Here is a 22,650-nt window from a genome sequence, read left to right as displayed (position 1 = left end):
TCCATGTCCTGAGCAGAAATCCAACAGATATTTGCCATTATTATTAGCTTTGCTCTTTTCTCCAAATTTTCCCAAAATATTTTTGTATGTCTTTTTAATTTGAATTCAATAATTCTTTAACATCTTCTGCATCAACACCATCAAAACCAAGGTCTTCACCAATTGCAACATTTTCTTCAACCACGTTGTTCACAGGATTTTGAAAACCACCTGATTCATTACTGCATTCTACAAAAGGTTTTTCCTTTTCCAAACAGCTCTCATGCATCTAGAAGATACTTGCTCTCACGAGTCATGAATGTTTTCAATTGCGTGTTTAATGTTAAATTTTTTCCAAAATTCTTGGAGCGTAATCGCGTTTTCTCCTGTTTTGTTTCTACTGCCTTTGAAAGTTGCCAGGTCCAATGATGTCGTATTTGGTGAAAAGAATAAAACTTTCACATTCTCACACAGATCATTAAGAGAGTTTGGATGACCAAGTGCATTATCAACAACATCATCATGTTTAGGACTTTTTCTCTCTGCCAGGAAACACTCCTCGAGGCTTATATATTTTTGCATACTAAATTTAAAGGCAAGTTAATTAAAACTCTTGCCACATGTATAAAGGGATTGACGCAATTAATTTCACTGTGTTTAATCAAATTCCACATTAAGCAAAGCCACGTTAAACAAAGGACACCTGTATATATATATATGTATGTATATATATGTATATATATATATATATATATATATGTACACAGGTATCCTTTGGAAGGAATTGATGGTCCTACTTATAAGCTTTCGAAACATCTTGCAGAATACTTCAAGTGTTTCTCCAATAAATCTTCATCGTTCATCAAAAACACCACAGATTTTGTTTCTCATATCAAAAATATTTCCATCAGTGAAAATGATATCATAGAAAGTTTTGACATTATCTCATTATTTACTAACGTCCCTACTGAGAAGGTATTAACATTACTTAAGGACAAATTGTCTAAAAAGATATTTGCTTTACTAAAGCATTGTATTCAATCTGGCTACTTCAGTTATAGGGACTCCATTTACAAACAAAACCAAGGCAATGGGTAAACCTTTATCTCCAGTTCTTGCAAACATTTCCCTGGAAGATTTTGAAACAAAAGCCATATCGTCCTTCTCATTTAAGCCGAAACTTTGGAGACATTATGTTGACGACATTTTCATTATATGGAGTCACGGACACACATCTCTCATGGATTTTCTTCGTCATCTTAACTACCAGCATTCTAATATAAAATTCACTGCCGAACTACAATGAAATAACTGCCTTCCGTTCCTGGATGTAATTCTTACACGATGCTCTGATAGATTTAAAATCTCTATATACAGAAAACCCACTCATATTAATAGATATCTTCACTGTCAATCTCATCACTTTCCATCACAAAAGCTCAGAACTAGTTTTACCTTAGGACACAGTGCATGCTCTCTTTTAAATGAACCAGATGAGCTCCAAGAAGAAATTAATCACTTTTCTCTTATCTTTAAACAAAATGGATATTCTGAAAAAACGATTAAGAAATTTCTTCTGGATCCTCCTAGGCAATGTACTGCGGAAACTACTAATTTTAAAGGTAGCATCTCAATATCTTACATTAGTTCAGTCTCCAATAAATTGGCTAAAGTCCTTAAAAAAATACAACATCAGGACGTTTTTCACTACACTCCCTAAAGTCCGTTCTCTTATAAGCCATCCGAAGCCTATTCATCATAACCTGAAATATCCAGGTGTTTACAAATTATGGTGCGATTGTAATATTCCTTATTTTGGACAGACTAACAAATCTGTTGAACTGCGTATTGAAGAGCATAAGAGAGACATCTATAAAAGATCACATGCATCTGCGCTATCCAGTCATGTTCTTTTCTCTAATAACCCTCATGATGATCTACAGCGTCACTCAGTTTGCTGGGATAAATCCTAAAACATTTTTCGCTGTAGGGATGAGTTTGAAAGAAAAATCATGGAGTCCAGAGAAATCCTCCTTAATCCTGAACATTTGAGCAGCAATTTGAGTTATAACATCTCTAATAGCCATACCATACTGTAGTTGTTCAATACTGGCACTCACGAGAACCTGCAAGCACGCATACAACAAACAATAGCACGTTAGATAGAATGACTTGAAAAATACAACATTTTTGTGTCAATTATGTATTGCATTTTTTGCCTGTAATTCTCAGTTTTTTGTAACTTCAAATTTTTATTACTGTGTTCTACCTTTAGTGGATACCTGAAGAAGGCTGTAAAAGGTTGAAACTAGTTGTATGATTATCATTAAAATTTAATATTTTATCTTAGTTTAAAGATATAAAATTTATTCTCTAAAATGTATCATTACAACTGAGTAGAAGATCAAGAATACATACATATATATATATATATATATATATATATATATATATATATATATATATATATGTAATTATGGACTTCCGCTCGGTTGTTGTGATACATTTTTAAAAAATATAAATTTAATGACTTAAAAACCGAGGTAACTTATAAAGTTTTTTATGAGAATAATACAACTAGGCTTATAACAGCTTTCATCAGGTATTCATTAAAGGAAGAGAATAGTAATAAACATTGAAGCATCTAAAAAACTGAAAATTACAGGTAAAAATTGCAACACATAATTGAAACAAAAAAAACGTGTATTTTTTAAGTTGTTCTAACTGGTTCGCTATTGTTTATTGCGTGTATGTATGCGTGCAGGTTCTCATGAGCGCCAGTATTGAACAACTGCAGTATGACTATCAGGGATGTTATAACTCAAACAATGGGCAATCTATTGTCCCCAGTTCTAGCAAACATTTTCCTAGAAGATTTTGAAACGAAAGCTATATCTTCCTTCTCATTTAAACCAAAACTTTGGAAACGTTATGTTGATGATATTTTCATTATATGGAGTCACGGATGCACATCTCTCATAGATTTTCTTCATCATCTTAACAACCAACATCCTAATATAAAATTTACTGCTGATCTAGAACAAAATAACTCCTTACCTTTCCTGAATGTAATGATTACACGATGCTCTGAAAGATTAAAAATCTCTATATACAGGAAGCCTACTCATACCAGTAGATATCTGCACAGTCATTCTCATCATTTCCCAACACAGAAACTTGGAACTATATCTACCTTAGGACACAGAGCATGCTCTCTTTTGAATGAACCGGATGAGAACTCCAAAAAGAAATAAATCACCTATCTCTTATCTTTAAACAAAATGGATACTCTGAAAAAACGATTAAGAAATTTCTTCTGGATCCTCCTAGATAGTGCACCACAGAAACTAATAATAATTTTAAAGGTTGCATCTCCATCCCATACATTAGCAAATTTCCATAACCAAAACCAAAACCATTCCAAAACCATACATTTCCAGGAAAGGACCCAGTTTGGAGTAAAATATGTATTGAAAATAATGATTCTCAAGAATCATTATTTTCTTATATTATTTCAAACTATCTTGGTTATAGTCTGACTTACAATGAAGAAATAGAAAGTACATTAATAATAAAATTCGAAAGTAATACTTGTTCTTAGAATAATTAATCAAGTTTTTAATCCAACAAATGTACAGAGGCATAACAGAATTAAAGTGTACAAGACATTAGCAAGACTAATGCTTAACTATGGAAGTGAAGCTTGGACCATCAGAAAACAAAAGACTTACATCAGTTGAAATTAAATTTATGAGAAGTACTGTAGGATATATGTTACTGCACTTGATGAAAAACTGAATGAATAAACTAAAAATGATACTTATAATACAATATATTCTGCAATATATTGGTTGCAAAATTGGTTACAGCATGTAAACAGAATGGACAGGACCAGGGTACCTCAAGGAGAATGCTGGGAAGGCCAGCCAAGAAATGGCTCGAGGGTGTAACAGGCAACTCTGTCTACTATTTGACAGGATAATGACAATGGTGATCTGTAGTATTTATAGGCCCTTAAGACCCACAACTTATCCAGATTCCTTTCCTCAACCATAATTTAGTCTTATGGTTAGTCTTATGTTGCCTACTCAGCTTAGTTTTGGTTATAATCAGGCCATTTTTATTGATGGGATTCCATATTGAGGCAATGTGGTCTTCGGAGTTGAAGGAATGGACAGAGGAGAGGAGATAATAGGAATGTACAAATTAGTAAGGGAATCTTACAGTATAGATAGAAGGGAGATTTTGCAACATATGGATAGATATAGAACTTAGGGTCATCATTTCTAGAAACTAGCTAGAGGTGTTGTTAGGAAGCATGTGAAGTGCAGGTTCTTCTCATGGCTTTTAGTGATTTGTGGAATACATTAGATGTGAGTGCGTCTTCAGTAAATCTATTCAAGGAGAGAGATATACTACATATTCAAGTATTCATTGTCTAAATGGGTCCTTTCTTGATGAGTTCTTGGATTCCTAAACGGTGCATTTGTAATAATATTTTCTTAAAAAGTTTTTATGTGGTTCCACTCATGAAAAGTTAGTATAGCATATTAGTAATGTGAGTGGACTAAGGATTTTTTATTCTATTATTTATTAATTTCTATAATTTTTTGTATTTTTTATTTATTTTTTATATAGTATAGAAACACTGCTCTAGAGATGAAACATTTAACTTTCAAGGGCTTCATGTCTTAAGTAAGCAGGATGTTGTCTCATACTTGTTGATGAAATTCAACTCCAACCTAAAAACAGTCACAAACATCAATGTCCAAGGCAGGATTAGAACCTGCAGCTTGTTGGAGAGTGGATACACTAACCACTCAGCCAACCAGACTGGCAGTTACTTCAGACTAGAAATATTTTATCTGGTATTTAACTACAAACAAGGATGTAAAAAAATAGAAACTATTTTTTATTTTGAGTAGTTTGTGAAATGCTTTGTTTAACTTCATCAGAAAATAACATGAATAAACTAAAAAACTAGAAAGCAAGTAAAAAGCAGTTAACATCTCCAGTGAATATTGAACTCATTTAAATGATGAAAAGCATTTTATTTGCTATTACTCTGGCTGTTAGTTCATGGGTTGCTGTATATTACTGGTAGATACAAATGTGTCAGGATGGATTAATTAAGACCAGACTTTATGTAAAATGAACCTTGTTTTTTTTTGTTACACTTTCATCATTTCAGCAGATTCTTTGAATGTGGAGCATTCTACACGTGCAGCATTTGAATTTTTTGGCAATCTATGTGATGTTTTGGGGGTGCTTAAGGGTCAAAGCTGTATAACTGAGAGGAGACCTCCACATAGCCTTTAAAGGAATGCGGAGAACCGACCAGGGCTTCTGACCTAATGTCCAATCCTCACCTTCTCGTGGTGCACTCTGTTGGGTATCTACTTTGATACTGAACGAACGAGGATGGGCTGGCAATTTGGGATTTAGCCGACCAAATTGTATTCTTATTGGTTAAACCAAAATAAAAAATGATGGTACAACATGACAAAATTTCATGCCGGCTGGGGTATCGCCTGGTTAAACAAGGCCCCCATTGTTTTCGCCAGAGAACCAGGGCGAACAGCAAAAAGTCAGTTACTGGAACAAATCTGAAAACAAACCCCAACTCAACATCACCAGAGTTAAAGATCGGTACTATCAACGTAAGAAGCCTGAATGGCAAAGAAATGGAGCTAGCTGAGGAATTAGATAAGTACCAGATCGACATAATAGGGGTGCCTGAAACAAAAAAGACCAAAACTGGTGAGATCTTTCTGAGCAATAAATACAAAATGTTATATTCAGGCAATTACAATCAAGGAAAAGAAGGAGTAGCCATGGTATTAAATACAAAATACAGGGCTCTTGTTGAATGACAGGCAGTGTCAAGTAGAGTGATTTGGGCAAATATGAGAATGGGGAACTGGACAATGAGACTTATTATAGAAGTGGAGGAATTTTTTGATGCTTTAGAAAAAGCAACTACACAATGAAAAAGGAAAAGTCGGTTCTTGTTGGAGATCTAAATAGCAGAGTAGAAAGTGATTGTCAGACATACAAAAATGTTTTGGGAAAATTTGGAGAAAAGAGCAAAGCTAATAATAATGGCAAATACCTGTTGGATTTCTGCTCAGGACATGGACTGGTTATTACTAACATCATGTTCCAACATAAAAATGTGCACAAATTCACATGGAGAGAAGAGGCTAGGAATAAGAAAAGTCTCATTGACTATGTTATTGTTGATAGTGATGTTTTCTCCCTGGTGCAGGACACCAGAGTGTACAGAGGATTTGAAATTGGAAGTGATCACTATTTAGTCTTGAGCAGGATAAAATTGAATTTCATATTGAAAAGAATAACATGTAAGAAAGTTTTAAAGCGAATAAAAGTTGAGCAGCTCTCAGATGTGAACTGTAGACTAAAATACAGAAAGATTATTGAAATGAAAATGTAAGAGTTTGAGAACAGGAATGAAACCTTGGAGATTCAGTGGGAAACTCTGAAGAAAATATTGATGGATTCTGCCAGAGAGGCATGTGGTGAGGTTGTGTGCAAGGATAAAAAAAATCGGAACTCCCTGGTGGACACAGGAAGTTAAAGAGGCAGTGAAGGAAAAGAAGAAAGCATATCAAAAGTTCCTGGTAAATAAGTCAGCTTTTACTCTTACAGAATACAGAGACAAATGTAAGAAAGCTAAACAGTGTGTAAAACTAGCTTCTTGCCAAAGTCATGGGAGGACTTTGGCAGGAATATAGAAAATAAATATTAAGAAGGTGGCAAAATATTCTGGAGTTTGTTGAAGAAGCTTAGGAATGGAAGAAAGAGTGCTGTAAAAGGAGTTAGAGATAATAAAGGTGACATGAAAACAGGAGAAAAAGATTTCCTTGAAGTATGGAGTAATTACTTCGAAAAATTGCTAAATGAAACAAGCAGTGATGACAGCACAGTGATAAAAAACACTGACCAGGCATGCAGTCAGGAATACATATCCATACTTGAAGTAGAAAAAGCCATCAAAGGCTTGAAATGTGTAAAGGCATCAGGAGTAGATGATATTCGACCAGAAATGCTGAAGTATGGTGGTATAAAAGTCTTACAGTGGCTGCACTGCATAGTTCAGAAAGCCTGGACAGAGGGACGAATTCCTGATGATTGGAGTAGAGCTCTCATAGTACCCATATATAAAAAGGAAAATAAAACTGAATGTGAGAATCAGAGGTATTTCCCTACTGAGTGTTCCTGGCAAGATCTATGCCAGTATACTTGAGAAACGGTTGAGAAGAATTGTGGAAGAAAAGCTTGGTGAAGAACAAGCTGGATTCAGGCCAAATAGAGGCTGTTAGGATCAGATCTTCACTTTACGACAAATAGTTGAGAAAGCATGGGAATATAACAAAGATCTGTATTTAAGTTTTGTCGATTTGGAAAAGGCATATGACAAGGTGCCAAGAGAGAAGCTATTCAATACGCTGCAGTTATATGGTGTCAATGGGGCATTATATCAAGTAATACTTAGTCTTTATTTGAGTTGTAAGTCAGCAGTTAGAATTGAAGGAAGTACAGGAAGATGGTTTAATGTTAAATCTGGTGTGAGACAAGGATGTACATTATCCCCTCTGTTATTCATTATCTATATGGATCACATTATGAAGGAATGTGGTATTAAACCTGATATCAAAATTGGAGATGTTAATGTCAGCTCTTTGCTTTATGCGGATGATGTTATACTTCTAAATAAATCCGCTACAAATCTGCAAGATTCTCTGACTAAATTGAATAGCTGTTGTAATAGATATGGTATGAAGGTCAGCAATAAAAAGACAAAGACAATGAAAATAGGCAGAATCATTGAAAATGTCAACTGTGTTGTGAATGGAGAACCTGTGGAACAAGTAAAACATTTCAGCTACTTAGGCATGATTTTTACTGAAGATGGAATAAGAAAGAAATTAGTCGGAACACTAAATTAGCTGTATACAAGACAGTGTTCAAACCAGTTTTAACTTATGGATCTGAGAGTTGGGTTCAGAAGTAAAACACTTGACCAAAGACTGGAGACCGCAGATATGAGAGTCCTGAGAAAGATTAGAGGCGTGAACAGATGGCATCAATGGCATCATATTAAAAATGAGGATATTAGGAAAGAACTTGACATTGTCAGCATCCAGGAATGCGTTAACAGAGCTAATCTCAGGTGGTATCGTCACTTAAATAGAATGGGAGAGGAAAGATTAGCAAAACAAGTGTTCTCTGCCAGGTTGGCAGGAAAACGACCCAGAGGAAGACCAAGATATAGGTGGATTGATACGGTAAAAGTGCCTTAGACGATAGAAATATAAGATCTGGTAATGTTGGAGTCTTGACAAGTAACAGACTGATTTGGAGGAAAATTGTAGATAGGAAGTTAGTAATGATGTAATTTTTTCATGTAGTACTGTCATATCCTGTACACCCCTTGAGGGTACATGGCAGGAATTTGATGATGAATGATGTGATGTTTTGTTTCTGTGCCGATTTGTGCATTTTTTCAATCCCTTGAAGTGTTTCTGATCAGTGTATCTCTCCAGATTTGCCAGTTTGTCCTATGTAGTGTAGACCACATTTGCAACTGATCTTGTAGGCACCTGGTTTTTTAAGTGGCAGATGTGGATGTTTAGGAAATTTAAGGTGATTAGAGATTTTGTTGATTGGGTAGAAGGCAATCTTTAAATTTTGTTGGTGAGGCAATCTTGCTATTTGATTGTAATTATATGGGAGAATCACTGCTTCTTTATAGTCTAATTTGGTTTGTTTGTTCTTCTGGATTGTTTTGGAGGTTGAAATAGAATTTTTTTGACTAATGTTCTGTTGTAGCTATTTGTTTGGAAGGACTGAAATTATTATTTTTATTATTATTATTATTATTATTACGGGTGACTCCAGGGAGTCCTTAGACTCATCGAGGGAGGCACTAAACATCATGTCCACACAACTATACAACATTCTCACAGTATCTATCATACCTTACCTGGAACTCACTCACCGTCATAGCACCCACAACAAACTCTGGCATCTTATTCCACTCATTTACCACTCTAAAAGTAAAGAACCCAGCACTAACACCCTTGCTAACCACACTCTTGCCTAGCTTCCATAGGTTCTCCAACCACCAGTCCTGATCTCAAAAATATCCTCTGAATTAATCCTATAGAAACCCTTTAGCAATTTGAATGTCGCAATCATATCTCCCCTTTTCCACCTATCAACTAATTTCTGCAACCCACAAATCTTCAACCTGTTCTCATAAGGTTCATTCCATAGACCTGCTATCATCTTGGTCACTCGCCTCTGGATCCTCTCCACCTCCTTCCCCATCAAGAAGAAACCTAGGTGACCAAATCTGGGCACAGTAGTCGAGATGAGCTCTTATCAAGGCTTGGTACAGAGGTACAATAACTTGCTTGTCTCTGCGCGTCAAAGTATTTTTCAACAACCAAGTGAGTTGATGAGCCTGATTTAGCCACTTTTGCAATAATCCCCCTAAACTTCATCTCCCTATCCACCAACACTCCCAAGTCCCTGGCTTCATCAATCTCCTGGAGTACAGTTCCACCAATGTGGTATACTGCTGCTAATCTTTTCACCCAAAATGCATAACCTTACATTTTGTCACATTAAATTGACATCCATTCTCCTTACCCCAGAACTCCAATCTATCCAAGTCATCCTGCAAGATTTTGAGATCTTATGCATTCACTATTGCCCTACCCAACTTTGCATCATCAGCGAACAAATGATCTGTTCCCCTTAGATCCTTCCCTATATCGTTAATGAACAAACTAAACAGCAGTGGTCCAAGAACAGAACCCTGCAGCACACCACTAGTCACAGGCTGTCTTTCTTTTGGACTCTACTCCTGAATAAACTACTCTCTGAATTCTCTCCATCAACCACCCACCTATCCATCTCACCAACCCAGTATCCATACCCATATGTTGTAGTTTACAGATTAGAATTCCATGTGGTATCCTGTCAAATGCCTTAGCCAGGTCCAGCAGTATCACTGTAAACCCATTACCCTTATCCAGGTCAGCCGTCACTGTGTTATAAAACTTGAGCAAGTTACTGAGGCATGATCTACCCTTCACAAAGCCATGCTGTCCCCCCATACAGTATCTCATTTTCATCAATTCATTCCTGTATTTTTCCCTTGACTACTTTCTCCAAGACATTGACAACAACTCCTGATATGCTGATCGGTCGGTAATTTGCAACAGTAGTCTTGGATCCTCTTTTATGCAGTGGAACTATTTTCCCCTCTTTCCACACTTTCAGGACTAAACCAAACCCGAGACGCAGATTAAACAACATGGTCAAGGGCACTGATAATTCTTTAGCCGCTTCACGTAAGACCCGTGCCGGTATACCATCCAATCCCACAGATGTATTCACATTAAGGTTCTGTAATCGACTATTCACCTCCCCTTCATTCATTGCATTTCTCGTATAAACTAATGGTTCCTTCATTTTTTCAATGTCACCACCTGAATGATATACTCTTGCAAATTGCTTACTCAGTAATTCCACTATATCGACTGATTCAGTGACCTTCTTGCCATCGTCATTCCTTAAAATCATTCTGCCGTGTACTTTTTTTTTTTTTGCTTGCACAATATTGAAAGAACTGTTTGGGATTCTCTTTAGCTTGCATAGCTAGTTTCCTTTCATAATCCACTTTTGCTTTTTTTTACCACACTCGTTACCCTTCTGGCCTGCGCTTTATACCGTTCATGTGCCTGCAGGTCACTTTTCAAATGAGATTCTGTAGTTCTTAGTTTCTTTTATCTATGTTAGTAGAAATTCTGTAGACTTTTTCATGCAAGAAACAGATGATGCCTACTTTTTGCACTAGATGGTGATGAGAAGTTGTGTGTAGGTAACGACTTGTGTTGGTTGGTTTCCTATAGATTGAGAAGGTGAGGGTTTTTGTTCAGATACCTCAGCTACTATATCTAAAAATGATAAAGACCTATTTCTTTCTAATTCAACAGTGAATTAGAAATCTTAGTAAATCTCATGAATTTAATTCGAAGATGAATGTGGTTCAAGCAGGTAACAAAATCTTCTAATTGGGTAATACTGGGTAGTACTGGGCTAGATGATAAAAATATCGTCAACATATCTTTGCCAAATTTTTGGATGTGTTCCTTGGGCCATTAGCCTTTGGGCCTGGAGGGCCATTCTTTCACTCCATTCCATGAATAGGACAGCTAACAATGGAGAGAGGGTAGTGCTCATTGCTAGTCCTTCTTCCATTTCAAAATAATCTTCCTCACATTTGAAAAAAGTACTATTGATACAGTGTTTAAAGAAATCCACTGTGTCTGGTGGAAAGATGTTTTGAAACAGTTGGATGTTTTCTTGGAACGTTGGTGAAAAGATTTACTATGTCCAGGCTTGTAATTAAATCAGTAGGAGCCATTGTGGTGTCTTGCAGAATGTTTGCCTGATGTAAGGATTCATTTGCTTTGCTAGATGTTTAGATAGTAAAAAACTTGCATCATCAATTGGTTTCACTGGCAAATTTAATTTATACAGTTTAGGGACCCCATTTATTCTGAGAACAAGAGGGTGTCTAGATTCAAGGCATTCTTTGGTTTCTTCAATATTTTTATTAAGTTGTTGGTTTTATTTTGGAAATATTCTGTAGGATTGCAGTCCAACTTGTAATTGGTGTTAGTGCCTTCTAGAAGTGATCAAAGAAAGAAACATCCACAATGATAGATTACCAATTGATGAAATAGTTATTATCAAGTCCTCAAAACTGTTATCCTGAAATGAACATCCTTTCTCATGTTTTCAATTTTTCAATCTCTCTCAGTAAGATTCCAAAATTAGATATTATGCTAAATGTGGAAAAAAAGCCTTCAAAGAATTCCAAGAGATGCTGCAGATTTTTTTGGTGACATGTCCATATGTGCCATCTGCTCAACTGGAGCATCCGAAATCAATGGTTGGTGATGTGATCAACAATGTTCCAGCATCACTAGTGCAGGAAAACACCCATGGCAGTCACCGAAAATGACTGACAGGGACAGGAAGATGTTAAAATAGGTGGCACACAGAAACCAGCTATAACTGGCATGACAATCCATGATGAGTTCCAGAGTACCAGTAACACCATGGTGAACACTAATACTGTACGAAAAGAACTCCATTTACCGGAGTTCCATGGAAGAGCAGTGGCACACAAGCCGAACATTGCCAATGAACAAGGTGGCTCATCTGGCCTTGTGAAAAGAGCATGTGAACTGGACAATTGACCAGTGGAAAACAGCATTCTGGAGTAATGAATCAAGATTCATCTGTTTCCAGTCTGATGTCAGGGTGTGGAGGCAGCCTGGCAAATGCTTGTTACCACAATGTGCTGCGCCCACAGTAAAGTTTGGTAGTGGAGGAGTAATGGTGTGGGGGCTCATTCACCTGGTTTGGAGTGGAACCACTGGTTGTTGTCTGTGGTTATATGAAGGCAGCTCAGTACTTGGATATTCTGGATAATCAGGTGCTGTCTACACTGTGGAGTTTTTATGGAACGGACCTGTATTACTGTCAAGACGACAGTGTCCCATGGCACAAAGCTGCAGCTGTTATGGAATTGTATGAAGAGATGAGCGTTGAATGACTTCCATGGCCTGCACAGAGTGCTGATCTCAACCCCCATTGAACACCTGTGGGATGAATTGGAGTGCTGATTGAGGTTCAGAGCAGCACACCCTCGATCTGCCACTGAACTCAATACTGCTTTTATGGAGGAATGGAAACAAATTCCACCTAAGGCTGCCACGCATTGGTGGAAAGCCTCCCTCAAAGGGTGCAGGAGGTGATCAAAACCAAAGGTGGACATACCCAATATTAACGTTTGCTTGCTGGTATCAATTGTAAATTGTTAAAGTGTCCGGTCAGTTATTGGTAGGTAGTGTATATATACAATCAGTCACAGATAAAATAGCAAGATTGCTTTGCCAACAAAACTTGCAAGTTGACTGCCCAATTCATTCAACACTTAAGAGTTTATTCAACCCTAGCATATATATATATATATATAATAATTGTTTTTATTTTGTTTATTTATTTAATTTTTTTGGTGGTGGCTCATCATGCAGCATAACTGTGTGGTTGATCGAGGTAACAAACTTTGAAACACATAAGCACAACTTTATTTATTTTATTTATTATTTTTGTTTGACACCTCCAGGGAGTCCGAGGACTCTTTGAGGGAAGACACCTGCTCTACACCTCCATCTACACCATTCAATCACTAACTGCCTGTTACTACACCAACACCATCTACCTCCAACCACCATTGGTATTTCCACAGACAATCGCAAACATCCATGCCCATGGCGGGATTCAAACCCGCAGCTCTTTAGCTGGAGAGCAGATACGCTATCCACTCGGTCAACCAGGCTGGCTAATAAACTATTAATGTTTATTAATAATATATATATGCAAATGTTTGATCTGAATGTATAGATAATTTCCTGTTTAACAAACAATAGAAAAGGTGTAATAAACAACAGTGAATTTCATAAGCAAAACATGAGCTGCATGCTATAGATCAGTGTTTCTCAAAGTGTGGTACGCGTACCCCCCCCCACCCCGGGGGGGGGGGGGGTACGTGAAAGGTCTTCATGGGGTACATGGTAATTTTCGGCTATGCATCATTAACACATGGAATCATTATATTTCTCAACAAATAGTGCAATTAGAGACAACTGGGATAAAAATGGCACTAACTAATGAATCACATCTCCCCTCCAACAGAAACTGTATAGACTCAAGCAAAACCATATGTTGGCGGTGCAACATATGGTTTTGCTTGACACCATCCCGTCATGAACATCTTAAAGCTAAGAAATATATAGTGAATGTGTTTCAGATATTATGGAATTTGGTTGAAGAGAATTAGCATTTCAACTCAACTGTTGAAATGCTAATTTATCTTTGGTTCGTGCAATCTTTTGTTAATACTGCACCAATCATATGCTTCTTTTCATAGCTCTATGTATCTCAAGTCTTGTAAATGACTGGTAATTTTTGCTTGAAATGATGGGAAAGAAGATGAAGCTATTTCGGTGGATGACTTTGATGATGCACACAAGGAAAATGTTCTCGATGCCAAAAGTAGTAATAGCGAGTAGGAGCTTCTTGGGAAATCACACTATTTTCAGTTTTTTTCTGAAAACTTCAGTTTCCAAAAATCCCTACTATATCTTGCACCACGATTTTTTAGCTTGAATTTTGGGAAAAAAGTGGGAGTTATATTTGAGTAAATACGGTAATTTTTTTAGCTTTCAAATTCTTAAGTATGGATCATTGGTTAAAGATTGGATTTATAAAACCCACAAAAGAGAGCAACATAGGAAATACAAGTAGCTGTAAGCAACAAGAAAACATGGATATTGCATCTGGTTTAAATGAAATTGATAAGGGTGTGTCGTCTGACATCTCTAGAGAACCAGCTAGGAAGAAGATGAAAAATCTTCGTAAGTATGATATGAATTACTTGAAATGTGGATTTTCATGGACAGGAAAATCAAAAGACATGCAAAATTACAAATTTTGTTCTATTAAAAATAAATCATATTTTTTGTTTACATGAACATATAAATTCAAATAAAATAGACATTTACAATGGAATGAATAAATAAATACTTTATAAATACAATAAATAAATACTTTATTTATTTATTTATTATTTGATAAGGGGTACTTGGTAATAATGAAAATTTAAGAAGGAGTATGTGGGTATCTGAAGTTTGAGAAACACTGCTATAGATGATACAACCTCTGGCATGCAGTTTTTTTTTTTAATCTCTTATAGCATGCTATTTTTTAATTTTTCAAAATTCAATCTCTTCTAAAAATTTTGAGAAAATAAATTTTTGGTTGCTTTAACGTTGATGTAATAATTATTTATTTAAATTTTAAACAAAGCATTTTAAATATTTTATTTTTTTTTGTTTTACTCTAGGCAGTGAGAGGAGAATTAAGCCAGTTTGTGGATGATATGATAGTTCAAGAAAGCATGATAAAGTAAGAAGTTTTGAAATATATGCAGTGCACACAAACAGCTCACTATATATATATATATATGTGTGTGTGTGTGTTAATCCCATCAGAAAAGGTTATAAACTTATTATATATTAATACCAAGGATAGGTTATGTAATCCAGGAATCTGGTCTGAAGACTAAACATGGAACTTTTCAAACCACTTCATGTTTTCAATATGCAGGGTGGTGGTGGTCTTGTGCTAGTTAAAAATTCATCCATTTGATGAATTTTCAAAAACATTCAAGACCTCCATGTCCACAGTTGTAATTAAACACATGAGCTATTGGTTGGAGAACAGAAGTGCTTGTCAAACCAGTTGAGCATTCATCTCTTGAGTCAGTATCCCCATAAGGCTGTTAAACAGCAAGTATTTTATGGTCTATATATGTAAAAGGAGTATATCTTTATGGCTTTATTGGTAATGATCTGCCAGCAGAAAATGGAATAAAATTTTGAAACACTGATGACATTTTGAATTGTTTATGGGTTTCAGCTAGATAGCTTTACTTAACATATAAAAATGTATAGAACTAACTGTGACTTCTGACTCAATATCCACTTATCACCTTCCTATGATGGACCTCGTTACTAATCTGATGTGACTTCTTTTATGCCTGTTATTCCACTAGAGGTGCCAGTAAGGAAGAAACAGAGGAATTTCTTGAGTTGTTAAATAAGATTGCTGAAATAGAGGAATGAAAAGCAAATGAAAAGTTTTTGGAAACTAAAACAACAGAGTAAATCCTAAAGGAATAAAATCTATAAATATGGAAATGTTTGGGAAAAATTTGGGAAAAGGGCAATGCTAATAATGTGCTAAAGAATCTTCTCAGTTTCTATTCAGAACCCTGGATGATCATTAGTTAACCACCCAAGCAACCATATGAATGAAGTATATCAGTTAATTCATGCTTTGCATCCATATTATTTCATTACTATCCAAATGTTATTTCAGTTTTATTGGGCACTTCACATCCATATGATTATTTACTTGTAAACACTGTTAAGGGGATAAAATCATGTTTCAGCATAAAAATGTGAATAAATTTATGCATTGATTGGTTGATAGTAATGTCTTCAGTTTTGAAATAAACTTTGTTAATCTTTTTCAAAATCACCAGATCTTAAATAGAAATCGTGATTATATTCCCATATCACATCTGTTTGTCACAAGGTAAAAATCTAGTCTTGGTAATCCCAAATGACTTTAACTGAAGTTGTTTCTCATGAGTTTTCCTTTCAAAATTGTTCTTTTTCTGTTAATGTTCTTTCCTGGAATATTAATATTTCCTGGAGGGTTAAATTGTTAACTGTTCTGGCACCATGGATTGATTGGGCCTGTAGTTCTTTGGGCTGTATTAAGGAATATTATTTAGCATTTCTTTCACCCATTGTAGGCTATTAACTACTATTGAGTCTTTATTTATTTATTTTTTGCCTCTTTTTTTCTTTTTTTATAAGAAAACAAAACAAAAAAAACTATTTGTTTGATATGTTTTTTATGGGGTGTTTATCCTGAGATATTTGTTTTAGTTGACCACTAGGTGGTAGACTAACGTGCTTGGATTATTATTGTGCCTTTGACTTGCCCATTTTGAGCCTCTGGCAGTGGGTTTTAAAAAAAGCTTACCTGTTCGGTATTATTATTATGTTATATGGGTACTCCATGGTGTCAAAATCCTCATTAGAGAAGGTTCACTCTATCCATTAACACAATACTTATCATACATCTCCTTAAACCTATTCACTGTTGGGATGGTTACAACCACCTCGAGCAATCCATTCCACTCATTTACCACTCTCCAAGTAAAGAACCTAGTCTGCACACCCTCACTAACCACACTCTTAGACAACTTCCAAGTGTAACCCTTTGTTTTCCCCCTACTCTCCATGTATTGAAAATTTTCTTGTGTCAATATTATAGAATCCCTTTAGTAACGTATAAGTTTCTATCATATCCTCTCTCCTCTGCCTGTCAGCTAAAGTCTGCAACCCATGCACCCTCAGTCTCAATCATAGAGAAAATTCCACAGACCTATCACCAGCTTGGTCACTCATCTCTGAATCCTCTCCACCACTTCTCAATATCCAAGAAACAGCTTGACTAAATCTGTGCACAATAGTCAACATGCAGTGGAATCATAACCTTATAAAGAGGGATAATAACCTCCCTATCTTTAATTGTCAATGTGTGCTTCATCATCCTAGTAATCCTCTGTACTATTTTGCCAGTTCTTGCATTATGTCCTCTGAATTTCAGATCTCTATCCACTATCACCCCAAGATTCCAGGCCTCATCAATTTCCTGTAAACGTGTACTATCAGTATGATATGAAGTTTGTAATCTTTTCATCCTGAAGTGCATTACCTTACATTTTACAACATTTAATTGACAACCGTCATCAGTTTTTGTCCACACTGTTGCTAATTTATTTAATCATCCTGTAAGATATCTACATCACCTTTTTCAACTATTGCTCTCCCTAGGTTTGCATCATTGGCAAACAACTGAATATTCCCTTTCAAATCTTCTGCTATATCGTTAATGTACAAATGAAAGAGTAGTGGTCATACTACAGAGCCCTGGGGCACTCCATAGTCGCCCTCATTTGCCTTAATTCCACTCCACCACACACCGCTCTCTGATGTCTATCTGTATGGTTTTGGGACATTTACATTTTGCAGGATAGTGCTCACTGTAGTCTACTGCTTGACGGATTAGTGGGTTAGGATGGATAGCAGCATTTACAAAGAATTTCACAGCCTTTTTGCATAGAAAAATTTTGATTTCAGGGATATCGGCTTCTTGGTGAAGATGTACATTTCTTATGAACAAAGATGCATTAAACATTATTCGTAAACATTTGTTTTGGATTGTCTGTAGTTTGCTAATGTTTGAATCCACTGTGTGACTCCATACAGGTGAGCCATACATCAGGACTTGCCTGATCAGCATCTTGTATAGCAGCAGTGTGAGTTGTGTGCTTAGCCAGCTACTACAATTAAGTAATGGGTATAGCTTTCTGCATTGCCTATTTACTTTTAAGCAGACATAATTAATATGAGTTGTAAAGCAAAGCCCTTTATCTGGTTGTTAGTTGTATACCTAAGCATTTGACTACTGATTGCCATGGAATGGGGATGTCAAACATTACAACTTTGCCTTCTTGGGACACTCATCTTCTTGTGAATAGCACTGCAGTGCTCTTGTCTCAATTAACATCAGTTTGCCATATTTTGAACCGTGGTTCTAGTACTGAGACTGTGTTTTGCAGTTTGTTGGTTGCCAATCCAGGTTGCAAGGAGCAGACCATTATTTCTGTATCATCTGCATATAATGCCATTATGGTGGCAACTGTGCATGGAATTTCAGCCACGTAGATAACAAAGTGATAGCAGGATGCCCCTCTGGGAGAATGCCTGCAGTGATGATGTATTCAGACGATCTAATTTCCTGTAACTTCACTCAGAGTTTGCGATTGTTGTGGTACGATTTGGTAAGTTTGACCAGTCCTAGTAGAAATTTGGCCTGCAGGAGTTTGAAAAGAAACCCATTATGCCATATTTTGTCAAATGCTTCGACATTGTCCAGGAAGATCATCCATGTGTGCTGCTTCCAGTTGAACCCAATGCTAATGTTTTCCATGACTCTGAGAACTTGTTGTTCTGTGGAGTGGTTCTCCCAGAATCCTGATTGCTCATCTGGGATGAGATTTAATTCTTTAGTGACTTTCTGTATTACCCTCTCAGCTATTTTTCCTAGGCAGGAAAGCAAGTTGATCGGGACGATAGTTTTGGGGAAGGTGTACTGCTTTTCCTACTTTTGTGATTAAGATTACATCTGCCTACTTTCTATTTTTCTACTAATTATTGCAGGAAAGCAGCAATAATTAGTAGAAATCAATAGCAGTAGTACATATTTCCCATATACAAGTGGTGAAAAGGTTTAACACCTTATTATTAAATTACTATGGATCAGAAATCTATGTTATAAGTTTTTTTTTACTTGGTTAAACTATAAATTAAAGATGCCTAGAAATTATATTCTTGGTTTAATCCTTTATTCAAGTGTAAGCAAACAAAGTTTGTCAGTGGCTTCTTGTGCTTTGCATTATGGTATACTAAGGCAGTTGATTTGAAGTCATTAGCCTCTGTATACAAGTAGCCCAGTCATGAAGTTAATTCATTTGCAAACTTTGTCTGCTTGCACTTAGATAAAGGGTTAAACCAAGAATATAATTTCTTGGCATCTTTAATTTATGATTGAGGATGAATATGATAAACATTAAAAATTGCATTAATGATCAACTTTTTTATGCAGTCAGGATGATGAGAAGAGCAAGTAATTTCTGATATTTATAGGTTATGATATGCTTCTGTACTTATGTTATGAATCTGATCTTATTAGGGATGTAAAGAATTGATATCAAATAATTGATAGATTTTGCTTGCATCTATATGATAGTGAATTGTAAGCTTTGGTTTAAGGCATTAAGATACTGAAATAGTTTCTGGAACTTTCATTACCAATAGGAGTTGTGATTCATGGGTGAGAAAAAGTTTGGAAAGTTACCCACTAATGTTTTGGCTTATTAGAAGACCAAAATTCTGTTCATTAATATTTGATTGTATTAAAAATAATAAAAATTAAAATAAAAAAATAAAAACTAGCTGAGATTATTATATCGATTAGTGAGAGAATATCCAAAGGAGATAATTTTGTATGTTGTGCTGTCTTGATCATTTATAAGAAGAATGGGATGATGTCTAGTAATTTAAGAACATCACTGTTAATGCATGGGGTTGAGGCATCAAAGAAAAAGAGAATATTGTGAGATGATATTATTATTTCTTTTTGTGTGCCTAAAATGTTCATCAGTGTTTTTGATAATAAATTTTGAATGTTTTGGTAGTATTTGTAATGGTTTTAGCATCTGAGAGAGTTATGGTGTTGTTTGTAAGGGATAATTCAGTATAGTCTTGTTTACATATCTTTACTTGCTTAAAAATAGTTGGAAAGCAACTAGTATGGGGAGTTTTTTTTTTTTTTTTTTTTCATGGTATACAGTAGTTCCCTGATTTTCACTGTTCCGCTTTTTTGTCCCTTTCATATATGACCACTTCCTGTATATGGTTCACTTTTTTGCCATGATTTACTGATCTTCCACATTCTTTTTCTCTCAATTGACTTTCAAGAATCAAAATATTTAAAGATAAGCTTTTGTTCATTTTATTGTACTTTTGTATATCATAGTGTGTTATTTAGCTTTCACCCACAGTCACAAGTGATATATAGTTTGTTATTTACATTTTTCAATGGCAAGCTGTTGCAAGCTAAATAAAGGCTAGGCTCCACTTTTTGCTGATTTCTGTCCCTAACCAGGCAAATAAGGGGGGGGGGGTATTTATCCATTTAGTTTTGCTCTTTGTGCTGATGTAAAATTTTTTAATTTGTTTTATGATATTGGGAGTCAGTTCAGTTGTGATTAATTTGTAAGCATTAGAATTGCCAATGACATTTACAATTTTATTGTAGTAATATGTTTCTCAATGCTGACAGTAATATCACCTTTATCAGCTTTATTGATAATAATAAGGTTATTTAAATTTTTTTTTTATTATTATTATGCTTTCAGTAGGTCAAGGAAGATTTGGTTTGGGAATTATTTTATACTGATAATATTGTTAATTTAAAAAAAAAACCTAAAATGTAAGCTTTTATTTTACACTTCCATTTTATTTCGAGAAAGTGCATAGGTGGATATATTTATCACTGGACTAAATTTCCTGTCTGTTGTTATTGGAAACAGTGGAAGCATAGGTGTGTAGGGGAAAGGGGGGGTATAGATAAATTGTAAATTTCATTTTTTATTAATGCAATTTTTTAACATTCATCATCAACCACTGCACTAAACAAAGAAAGTCAACACCTTAAAAGCATTATCCTCAATAGCTCATATATTATGCTCTCTATTCAGCCCAAAATAGTGTTCTGCCATCCCAAAGAAACATACAAGAAACTTATTCAGTTTTGCCTAGAAATTATATTTTTGGTTTAATCCTTTATTCAAGTGTAAGCAAACAAAGTTTGTCAGTGAAGTACAGTTTTAAAGTCCTGAATTCATAACATCTGCAAAGCTATCAAACATATCTTCCAACATTTTGATTGCAAAGCAGTTTTCACCACATAATAAACTATAATATCTACTAAAACACAAAACTACAGTAACAATATATTACTATTTCATAATGTTTTAGTACAATATTTTAAATAATGGCTTCACACATGTAAGAGAAAATTAGAATTTATTAAATACTTCATTATAGGAGTATTATTTGAGTGAGTCCCATAATGAGTCATGTTGACTCCATGGAGGTTACCAAAATAATAATAATAATGATAATAGTTTGCTCAATATATCATGAGCATCACTAGGGAGAAAGCAGATGAATTGGGTACAGCATTTAAATTATGAACACAAGAACAAGTCTTACAGCATATGTTTACTTTCACCTGTTCAGTCGCAGCTGTACAATTAGGAAAAAACACTATTAGAGTTCCAGAGAAGTAGGTATAGTTATGTAATTAAAAACAAAAAAAATTATAAACAGTAGCAGTCACTGCTTAAAACTTAAAGATAGGCATATCATCTGTTTGATAAGGACTGTGGAGTAGGGCTTCACATGATTCATGAAATAGACAATCAAATTAAACTTTTTTAAAGTGCAACATCTTCTTTGATTGCTTTTCATGTCATCGACATGAGAAGCAAGGCCTGAACCTTCATCATCATCATCATCATCAAATTCCTGCCATGTACCCTCAAGGGGTGTACAGGATATGACAGTACTACATGAAAAAATTACATCATTACTAACTTCCTATCTACAATTTTCCTCCAAATCAGTCTGTTACTTGTCAAGACTCCAACATTATCAGATCTTATATTTCTATCGTCTACGGCACTTTGTACCGTATCAATCCACCTATATCTTGGTCTTCCTCTGGGTCGTTTTCCTGCCAACCTGGCAGAGAACACTTGTTTTGCTAATCTTCCCTCTCCCATTCTATTTAAGTGACCAGACCATCTGAGATTAGCTCTGCTAACGCATTCCTGGATGCTGACAATGTCAAGTTCTTTCCTAATATCCTCATTTTTAATATGATATTGCCATTGATGCCATCTGTTCACGCCTCTAATCTTTCTCAGAACTCTCATATCTGCGGTCTCTAGTCTTTGGTCAAGTGTTTTACTTCTGACCCAGCTCTCAGATCCATAAGTTAAAATTGGTTTGAACACAGTCTTGTATACAGCTAATTTAGTGTTCCGACTAATTTCTTTCTTATTCCATATGAATTTATTCAATTGACTTCCCACGATACCAGCTTTGCTGATTCTGTTGTCTATTTCTATATTTAGTTTACCATCTTCACTAAAAATTGTGCCTAAGTAGCTGAAATGTTTTACTTGTTCCACAGGTTCTCCATTCACAACACAGTTGACATTTTCAATGATTCTGCCTATTTTCATTGTCTTTGTCTTTTTATTGCTGACCTTCATACCATATCTATTAC

The 22,650-nt window shown here is 35.4% G+C and overlaps 1 protein-coding gene across 1 annotated transcript in view; it reads left to right on the top strand.

Moving 5' to 3' along the window:
• Vps52 (vacuolar protein sorting 52) overlaps positions 1 to 22,650 on the top strand; it is a 273,390-nt gene that overhangs the window by 91,778 nt on the left and 158,962 nt on the right. The window contains exon 7 of the mRNA XM_090396657.1: positions 14,993 to 15,054. Within this exon, the coding sequence (XP_090252783.1) occupies positions 14,993 to 15,054 (62 nt within the window). The remainder of the gene's footprint in view (positions 1 to 14,992; positions 15,055 to 22,650) is intronic.

Source organism: Typopeltis vanoorti, chromosome 8, assembly GCF_054136105.1.
Source record: "Typopeltis vanoorti isolate ZY-2024b chromosome 8, IOZ_Tvanoo_1.0, whole genome shotgun sequence".
Lineage (NCBI taxonomy): Eukaryota > Metazoa > Arthropoda > Arachnida > Uropygi > Thelyphonidae > Typopeltis > Typopeltis vanoorti.
Note: the sequence above shows the minus strand (reverse complement) of the source record. Positions and strands in the feature narration are given on the sequence as shown.